Source organism: Gekko japonicus, unplaced genomic scaffold (assembly GCF_001447785.1).
Source record: "Gekko japonicus isolate JY-2015 unplaced genomic scaffold, Gekko_japonicus_V1.1 scaffold27, whole genome shotgun sequence".
NCBI lineage: Eukaryota > Metazoa > Chordata > Lepidosauria > Squamata > Gekkonidae > Gekko > Gekko japonicus.
This window is the reverse complement of record NW_015172002.1, coordinates 603,721-614,097: the sequence shown is the minus strand read 5'-3', so window position 1 is coordinate 614,097 and position 10,377 is coordinate 603,721. Positions and strand designations below refer to the sequence as shown.

The 10,377-nt window shown below is 41.1% G+C and overlaps 1 protein-coding gene across 1 annotated transcript in view; it reads left to right on the top strand.

The window, feature by feature from the left end:
- The window catches only part of TTBK2 (tau tubulin kinase 2), a 104,645-nt gene that overhangs the window by 65,208 nt on the left and 29,060 nt on the right, over positions 1–10,377 (top strand). Inside the window, exons 9-11 of the mRNA XM_015420061.1 lie at positions 1–53; positions 1,473–1,598; positions 9,894–10,051. Coding sequence (XP_015275547.1) covers positions 1–53; positions 1,473–1,598; positions 9,894–10,051 — 337 coding nt within the window. The remainder of the gene's footprint in view (positions 54–1,472; positions 1,599–9,893; positions 10,052–10,377) is intronic.

Genomic DNA, 10,377 nt, shown 5'->3' with positions numbered 1-10,377 from the left:
TGTTGGTGGAATTTGTAGTAGGACAACTTCCCTGGAGAAAAATCAAAGACAAGGTCTAATTAGAAATAGTACCAATTGAGATGAACTGAGGAGAATGTATTTGAATGCATGAAAATTCGTTGTGAGAATCATTTAGTTCAGACCATGTTAAGTCAAATTTGTTATATTAAAATATTATTTTAGTAAATTATTTTTAATCAAGTTGCTTACATATTACAGGGCTTCATTTAGCTTGGGTAACATTAATAATCCATCTGTTCATTCTTCAATCATTTTTGTGTGTGCGCAGAATTTCATACCTTCACCATATCTATCAAAGACTTGATTTGAAATTGTTGTTAGATAAAATTAACTTAGATATGGTTCTGTAGTATTTGGGAGAAACTTAGTGTTCTTTCAAATGGCTTTTTTACAGATGTTCAGCCAGGGAGGTGTAACTGAGATAATTTGTTTCATTTAACTAATGTGCTTGATTGATTGAGCAAAGGTGGGCCATATTAAAACTTGCTGCTGACCTTGGGTTGGACCTTACAAGTTTGATCAGCTAAGTGTGGAACTTTCCTCCAATGGCTCTTCTTCTAGTCAAGCTACACTGGAGGAAGGTTTTAGATGTAGTGAGTAGAGCTGTAAGATTTAAACCCATTTAAGAAAACTATTAGGCTGGACCCTGTAATCATCTGTGATTGTGACACTGATTGTCAGGGATATTTCCTGCATCCCACTTTTTCCAGGAGTCCCTACCAACCCATAGAAAGATGGTTCCTAGTGTAATGGAAACTGCTTAGACTAATAGCCAACACAGGTCAGAGGCCTGCACCAAGGAGTGGAAGGAACAGGGGAAATTGTACTCCTGCCTTTTATGTTAGTGCAGCTGGAGCTTGCAGAAGAGGAGTATTTTCCCACATGGCTGTTAGTCCACATGGGTCCTGCAAGCACTGGGAATTGGCTTTCTTGGGTTTGGAAGGAATTGCTGTGGGAGAGGATTCGGGAAGAATCCTCAGTATTTATGTCAACAGATCATGAGATCCAACCCATTGAATAAAGGAATCAGAAAATCAGAATTAGAGATATTACTGTGCACAAGAGAATATGAGATGTACTTTATGATCTGTAAAGGTAAAGGTAAAGGTCTCCCTTGCTCGAAAGCCAGTCGAATCCGACTCTGGGGTTGCAGTGCTCATCCCCGTTTCCAAGCCGAAGAGCCAGCACTGTCCGAAGACGTTTCCGTGGTCATGTGGCTGGCATGACTAGATGCCGAGGCACACGGAACGCTGTTACCTTCCCACGGAAGCAGTACCTATTTATCTACTTGCAATTTCTTGCTTTTGAACTGCTAGGTTGGCAGGAGCTGGAACCAGAGACGGGAGCTCACTCCATCATGCGTCACTTGGGTCTTTATGCTCTGTAGTCGTGTGTAAATATTTATTATGAAAAAGGAAAGTTTGGTAATTGTTGCTCCCTTTTGTTTATAGGAGCAAGTAGGCTCTATAAAAGAACGGTATGACCACCGGCTGATGTTGAAGCACCTTCCTCAAGAATTTAACATGTTTCTAGATCACATTTCTGTTTTAGATTATTTTACCAAACCTGATTATCAGGTAAGATTTTATTTTAAATAATATTTTATTGTAAATACACTGTACTTATACTTTGTTACGCCAAATGTAGAGGGCCTCCTCCTTCTGTTTGGTTGTTCAGTCGCACAGTCGAGTCCGACTCTTTGCGACCCCATGGACCAGATCACGCCAGGCCTTCCTGTCTTCCGCTGTCCTCTGAAGTTTGCTCAATTTCATATTCGTTGCATCTATGACACTGTCTAACCATTTCATCCTTTGCCGTCCCCATCTTCTTTGACCTTCAATCTTTCCCAGCATCAGGGTCTTCTCCAGGGAGTGCTCCCTTCTCATTTGGTGGCCAAAGTATTTGAGCTTCAGTTTCATTATCTGGCCTTCCAGGGAAGAGTCAGGGTTGATTTCTTTTAGGATTGACTGATTTGATCTTCTTGCAAGTCCAAGGGACTCTCAAGAGTCTTCTCCAGCACCATAGTTCAAAAGAATCTATTCTTCGGCGCTCGGCCTTCTTTATAGTCCAACTCTCGCAGCCATACATGACTACTGGGAATACCATTGCTTTGACCACGCGGACTTTTGTTGGCAGGGTGATGTCTCTACTTTTTATCATGCTGTTTAGGTTCGCCATCGCTTTCCTCCCAAGGAGCAGACGTCTTTTAATTTCATGGCTGCTGTCACAGTCTGCGGTGATCTGAGATCCCAGGAACGTGAAGTCTGTCACTACTTCCACGACTTCCCCTTCTATTTGCCAAGGAGTGATGGGGCCGGATGACATGATCTTAGTTTTTTTGATGTTGAGCTTCAAGCCCACTTTTGCGCTCTCCTCTTTTACCCTGAGCAAGAGGCTCTTTAGGTCCTCTTCACTTTCTGCCATTAGAGTGGTATCGTCTGCATATCTGAGGTTGTTGATCTTTTCCCCAGTAATCTTAATTCCTGTTTATGATTCATCCAGGCCAGCATTTTGCATGATGTACTCTGCATATATATTAAATAAGCAAGGTGACAATATACATCCTTGTCGTACTCCTTTTCCTATGCTAAACCAATCAGTTGTCCCATACCCGGTTCTAACTGTTGCTTCTTGACCCTTATACAGGTTTCTCAAGAGACATGTGAGGTGGTCTCCTCCTTCTAACTCAAATTAAAAAGTTTACTGTTATTCTGGTATGTTTGGCAGGGCTCATATTACACAGCTGAATATCATTCCTCTTTAAATGACAGCAATGGAAAATGGATTCCGGTGCATCCAGGGCTTGACTTTCATGGAACCTCTGAAGTACATAGTGTAATTAATATTTTCTACAAAAAATCCCCTAGATTAGATTAATAATAACCTTTTCAGATATTACTTTAATAGTTTGAAACTGGAAGCATGAAACACTTCTTTCAGTTCTGTAGCTTGTGGGAGTGTAGCCTATTCAGCCATGGTTTGTAGTGCCCTTTTATTATTTCAGCACATTTTCCTAAATATTTACATTTATATTCATATATCTCTCCCAGCCAATGATAAAAGTTGGTTTGTGTTCATTATCATTGTACCCTAGTTCTTCTTTTCTGTCAGATCATATCTGGACAATTCCTTGGCAGCCTGATTAGGCAGCTGTTTAAAGAAACAAACAAAGCTTAATAGCAGCAGAAATTGATATAAGTAACATAGTCCCCTTTTTCTACGTGACCCGTTTATGTATAACCTCTGTAAAGGCATCTCTCTGTAGTGTTTAGAGTGATATGTGTTATCAGGGCTCTAGTCGGGGGGGAGCTCTCAGGTACGGAGCTCCGGAAGAGAACCTCTAGGGGGCGGGGCGGTCACGTGGTGAAGCCCCGCCCCTTCTTTACCCCGCCCTCTGCTTCGATCCTCATTCCGTTTGGGAATGAGGATGAAGCAGGAGGGTAAGTAGCCGGGCCTTCTGACACACTTCCGGTGATGTCAGGGGGTGTGGCCTTCTGTCACTTCCGGTGATGTCAGGGGGCGTGGCATATGCAAATAAGTTATGCTAATGAGTTATGCTAATGAGCTCCGGCAGCTCTTTTTCTACAACAAGACCCCTGTGTGTTATGTTGCCTTCTTGCTTTCCTTATTTGCACTGCCACTAAAGGCTCTTGCCTTAGAATTCTTAGCTGGACCCAAAGAACAGGATGGCGTAGTTGTATATGGTAGACAGAACAATCAGCACGTGGGGGTGGCTCAGAGGTAAAAGGGCTCCTTTACTGTAAAATAAACAGTTGTCTTTCTTATAAATAGTTTATTAAACGTAAATAATTTATAAGTAAAACAGCACAATGGTTAATAAGTGGAATGGGTTCAGATAGGTACATAAACATAATGGTTCCTTAAATTTACCTAACAACACAGGCTTATTGCCCCAGTACCCCAAATGAAGAGACAAGACCATAGCACTTAACTAGTTTAAGTTAGCTGATCGATATCATCAATTATGTTAATATTTAATTGAGGGTGGGCTGAACTAGACAGTCTGCCACGGATGCCATTTTCTGGCAAATCCACCCTATCTCCAGACTCGGCCATCGGCTACCACTGGCCTTGTTTGTCCTTGCTCACACGTAATATGTTATGAGATGCCCAGTACCACCCCCCTTCCCTGATGCACTGTAAAACCACAACCAAGTTCAGAAAAATGTTGCTCAATACCAAAGGCACTCCTTCACAAACCCCATCCTGCCGTAATGCCAGTGGTGGTCTGTTCAAGACATGTCCTCCATCATGCCTGATGGCTCAGGGTGCTTGTTGCTCACCCTTACCTATCATGAGCAACACGTCCTATCCCTGCCAAGCAAGGGAGTTAGCCTTGCTTAACACCCCTTGCCCTACCTGCTGACAATAGCATCACACAGGTCCTGACATAGATCAGCCAAGTACACATCACATATCTCTGTGGAGAGATAGACTCCATCATCCCTGTACAAGTGAGGCATATACAAGCTGATTACCTGGTGTGGGATGTAAGTCTCCCATCACCAGCCAGAACTGCCTTATACACAGCCAGGTCCACCTTTCTTTGTACTCTGTCAATTTTTGAGGGCTTAACCACCCCCTTCCAAATACGCCTTTACAAAAGCTCGGTCCAAATGATCACAATTCCAGGTAACAAATCCTTTATCTTTTCCAAATCCCTGATTATCCTGTGCCTACATGTGAATCTCTGGGTTTGTACTAGGCCATTCTCACCCAAATGCAACACCCTGGATCTCAAGGTGACTGCCCTGTCTCAGGACCTGGTAGAGAGAAGGCAAGATCTGGTTCCACAAAAGCCCTCTCCTGCTACACCACTGCACACTTGTGAGGGGGTATGTCATGATCTGTGCAGGACTGGGAGCAAGGCCTAGTGCGGCCTGGTCCCAGAAGAGACCTGTGGGCAGTAGAGACAGCCTACAATCCCCATAATTCTTAGAGAGGGTTATAGCCAATCAGTCTCCAGAGATGTGTGAGGAGATTCTGACTTAAGCTGTTAACTGTGAAAACGGTGTTCTTTCTCTCAGAGCTAAACTGAACGGGACTGCGTTCTTTCGTCTCTCATCTGTGGTCTGGTCTCACAGAGGGGACAGGCTGGTCTGGTGAGAGAAAAAGATCCCCCACTGGGGACAGAGTGAGAACAGATAGTGTAGCCTGGCAGGCTGTGGGCCTTGAAGTAGTATCAGTTAAGCGAACTAGGTAGTCGCGTTAGGTTTGTGTTTATTTTGCCTTTTAAACACTGTTAGATCTTTTAAAGCACCTTGTCTTGTTTTCCTTGCCCCAGTACTGTGTTAATAAACCATTTTGTTTAACTGTTATCTGCCTGGTCATCACACCTATGTTCTCAGCTTAAAAAGGGGCATTTTGGATGGGCTTGGGAGGGTATCCTGGGCCTTCTTAAGGAACCCGAAGTCCAGGGTGGTGACAGCAGAAGGTGGCGACCCCCAATGTTCCCTCTAAGCTGTGGAGTCTTGTGAGCAAAAATTCTACTTTGTGAGCGACTGGCATGAAAGTTGTGAGTGAGCAATTTGTCTACTGCATTAATTAGTTTGCTCTGGAGCCCTCCTTCCTGAGCGCAGACAAAAAAGTGTGAGCTGGAAGCTAAAAAACTGTGAGCTAGCTCACACTAACTCAGCTTAGTGGGAACACTGGCGACCCCCTGGGGTCATGACAGGGTATAATCCCAGTCAAATTTGGTTTCCACTGAATTTTTCTGCAGGAGTTGAACTTCTGTATGTTAGAGACATAAACCGATCAGACAGAATACCATGTTTTCACTGGGTAGTTTTGCAAATATTTGAAGAGGTAGTTTGATGGTGTCATAGAAGATCGATGATATTTTATATTGAATCTTCTTGTTTGCCAGTGCATTTCTTTTTTGTACATACCCTTGGGTTTTTTTATAACTGACTTGAATTGTCTGCAGAAGCCACAGCAAGTCATTTGTGGTCTTGAGGACAATTGCAGTTGTCTTGCTTGAATGGACTAACATGGCTGCTCTTCCAGTATAACAATGCATGTGCAATGTTTAACCTGTATCATAGACAAGAAGTACAAATTTAATAGTTGGAGGGAGGGAATGTGAAATTTTGCCACCCAGCTCCATACTTAGAAACTACTGCTCTGTACACAGAAATGATTACCCAATGAATGAGTGGCAAATTGCACAGCTGGTATAATCACATATGTAGGTAGATTTTAGCAAATCTAAAACTATAAGCAATCATATCTATAACACACAAATCTATGTAATTCTATTAAAATTTTAGTAAAAATTTTCTTCAATTTAATTCTGGCTGCCAAATATCGGCCCAAACAGAAGGATGTGATGGAATTTCCAAAAGATGTTTCTCATTTGGTAAGATAATTGACATTTGTGGAGCAGTCAGCAAAATCTCTTACTCTTTGCTGCCATTTAAAACTGATGCAGGGACTATATTGGGAGGAGAGTAAGATTCTGATAGATAAGAATAAATGTTTGGACAAGACCTTTGCAGAATAGGTCTTTATTTTTGCTGACAGAATTTGATTTTTTAAGAAATTGCTCTGTGTATTGGAAGTGAATTATGATAACTAGGGTTTTATTAGTCATACTGTACTAGATTTATACTTGATTTTGTATTGTTTTAAACTTTATTGCAAATACCCTTCAGTGCTTTTAAAGTAGAAAAGCAAGAGGTTTGTGTTCACGAAGTGTCATCAAGTCATTTCTGACTTATGGCGACCCTCTGAATTTAATGACCTCCAAAACATCCTATCCTTAATAGCCTTGTTCAGGTCTTGAAAATTGAGGACTGTGGCTTCCTTGGTTGAGTCAGTCTTTTTCAGATCTTCACTGTTTTCTGCCCATAATATGCTGTCATCTGCATATCTCAAATTGTTAATGTTCCTTCCACCAATTTTCACTCCACCTTCATCCAAATCTAATCCAGCTATCCTTGTGATATGTTCTGCATACAAGTAGAACAGACAGGGAAATGAAGTACATCCTTGTCTCACAGCTTTGCCAATTGGAAACCATTTTGTTTCTCCATATACTGTCCTAACAGTAGACTCTTGTCCGGAGTACAGGTTGTGCACCAAAACAATCAGACATTGTTGTACACCCATTTCTTTCAAAACCAGCCATAACTTGTGCTGTAATCAATGAAACAGAAGATGATTTTCTTCTAAAATTCTCTCATAGGCCGCCGTAACCATGTAAATTTGCAATATGATCTCTCGTGCCTTTTCTTTTTCTGAATTCAGTTTGAACATATGGCATTTCTTGTTCCATATAAGCTAACAGTCTTTGTTGTAAGATTTTGAGCAACACTTTACTTGCATGAGAAATTAATACGATGGTCCAATAGCTGCTGCAGTCTTTGATGTCTCCTTTTTCAGAACTGAAATGTAAATTGAGCATTTCTAGTCTGTGGGCCATTGTTTTGTTTTCCATGTCTGTTGGAATATTCTTGTTCAGATTTTGATGAACTCCATTTCTGTGCCTGGGAATAGCTCTATTGATATCCCATCTACTCCTGGTGATTTGTTTCTCCCAGTTGCTCTCAGTGCAGCTTTCGATTCACTTTCTGACACTGTAGGTGGTTCTTCAAAAAAATCTTCTTTGATGGAATCTGTCATTCTTAGTTGGTCACACTTTGCATTATAGCCTCTGACTGTTTGTGCTAAATGTTGCCTCACTAGTATAGGAACTTTTCTTCTGTGTTTGTCATTTCCAGAGTAAAACACTTTGTAATTTTCTGATTGAAAATGTCCTAATCCAGTCCACTTTAGTTCACTCATCCCCAGTATTGTCATGTTTAAATGTTACATTTCTCATTTTACGATTTTGACTTTACCTCCAATACAATATTTTAAATAAGTATAAGAAAGAAAAGGTATTTTTTCAAGGTCAGAATTCAAAAAAAGGAAAGGGCAAACCTAAACACGGGATGTAGAAAGGCGATAAAGCATTGAGGTCAATCAATACAACTGTGAACATGAACTCAGACATCTAAAATTCTTTTTAAATTGTACTTCAGAATAGAAGAACAAGCTACATAACTGCGTGAACTTAAAATGCAAGAGTAAATCCAGTCACCTGATGTGGAACAGACATTTTAAAATGATCTAGTTGTGAGGGAACATAACTTGGGTTTGTGACAAGTGTGAATAAGCATTGGTCATCAGGTTACTATTATTTGTATTCCCTGCAATACAACAGAACATATTGATACATTTAACAGAGCGGAAACAGTAATACCAGAAGTTACATAGAAACTGATGTCCCTGTGTGTCATGAAAAGGACAGTCTTTATCTGGCATCTAAAAGGTAATATGGGCATCTACCAGTTTCTGTAGTGAAAGAGTTCTGCAACCAGAGCACCACCACATAAAAGGCCTTCACTTCAACAGCCACCCATTTAACTTGGGGATACTCAGAGAAGGGCTATGGCAGGGGTGGCCAAACTGCAGCTCGGGAGCTGCATGCGGCTCTTTCACACAGTCTGATTTAATGTTAATAAAAAAAAAGTGCATATTTCTCAATAAAAATGTGTGCACAATATTTGTTCATGACTTGTGGCTCTCAAACATCTGACGTTTATTCTGTGTGGCTGTTATGTTAAGGACGTTTGGCCACCCCTGGGCTATGGCATAGAACTTAACTGACAGGTTGCTTCATATGGAAGCAAGAAGTTCTTATATTGGCTTTCCCAAGTAAATATGATCACTTGCTTAGATGTCTGATGGTTCTTCTGTTTCCTGGGTTCTTGCCTTAGTTTACAGCACCTTCCTAAAAAAATCACCAGTACAATTCTTTGTGTATGTTAATAGTGATAGTATTTAATTCTAGGGATGTGCATGTGGATATATCCAGTCTGAATATATAGATGGATATATTTGGGATCCAGATCCACATTTGGGATTCTGTACAGTATTCCTGGAAAAATTTGGAGCAGCAAACTTGGGCTTTTTTGGCAGATTTCCAGGACAACAGGAGTGGGGGTGGCAGCTCTCACAGGCAAATGGGATCACCGGGTAGGGTGAGCTTGTCAGGTTGCTTCTGGTAGATTCTCTGGTTTGAGATTCTGTTGGGCTTGCACTGTCACATTGGCCCTGGGTTCTATTTGGCTTCTGTGGTTTGGCATTGGTTTTGTTGGGCTAGACCCTTCCCTTACTTCAGGTGGTTTGGCTTGGATTCTCTGGTTAGACAGTGGATGTGTTGAAGTTGCCAAAATGGCCTGTGGGTCTGCTGGGATTCTCTAGTTTGATGCTGGTTCTGTTGGGCTTGTTGGTTCTGTTTCAGTTGGAAAGCTTTTGGCCAATGGTTGCTTGCTCTTTTGTGTTTGGCTATTCTTTGCCCTAAAGATAGCATGGAATTTTTTCTGCATAGGAAACAATGGAAGATGGCTGAAGTCACCTTTTTCAGGGGCCCATAGCATTGGATCCCTTGGTCCAATTCTTTTGAAACCTGTGTGCTTTTTAATAGACAGGAAGCATCCACTCTGCTGCAGTTTTAGTGTCCTTTGCCTGAAAAACAGCTACTACTCTCCTCTGGAAAGATTCCCCATAAGGAATAACGTGCCCTAATAATTTCTGCATTCTGAAAAGAATTTTAATACTAAAATGGTATTGGAGACCCAGGTAATCTGGAATACCTATAATTACGTTCTCCCTGAAATCCAGATCCAAAAAATACTGATTCCCACCCCCTGTGCTCATCCCTATTTAAGTCTATGCAATAAGGAATATTTGATGTGTGTGTTATATGCAGTCTACCTTTCAAAGTTCAAGATAGGACTTTGTTAAACGAAATTATTTTCCTACTCACTTGAATAGGATTTATCAACTCTCTTTGTTTTTAATAGCTTCTCATGTCCGTGTTCGACAACAGCATGAAGACTTATGGAGTGACAGAGAGTGATCCCTTTGACTGGGAAAAGAGTGGAACTGATGGCTCTCTAACTACCACCACCACTTCAACTACTCCTCAGCTGCATACTCGACAGACCCCAGCTGCAATAGGGTATGTTGGAGCATTTCAGTTCATGTTAGCTATTTAATGATGTAGCATGTGAAGCTCTTTTTTTGTCTGTGTTCAGTTTTACTGTTAAGGTTGCCAACTGCAATTGTAGAAAAGGTTTCAATTTAATACCTCTGTAAGCAAGGAAAACTTACCATCGTATTACTTCAATAATGAGAAAACCAGATATGTTCTCTTCACAAGCAGGTGTCGACAAGTATAAACATTCTAGATTTTGCTGAGAAAATTCAGTTGCTTTGGTCTCCTCTCAAAGTGCTTTTGCTGTAAATGGATTTAGTGATCCCATTGGCATTAAGTAAAGAGTTTTG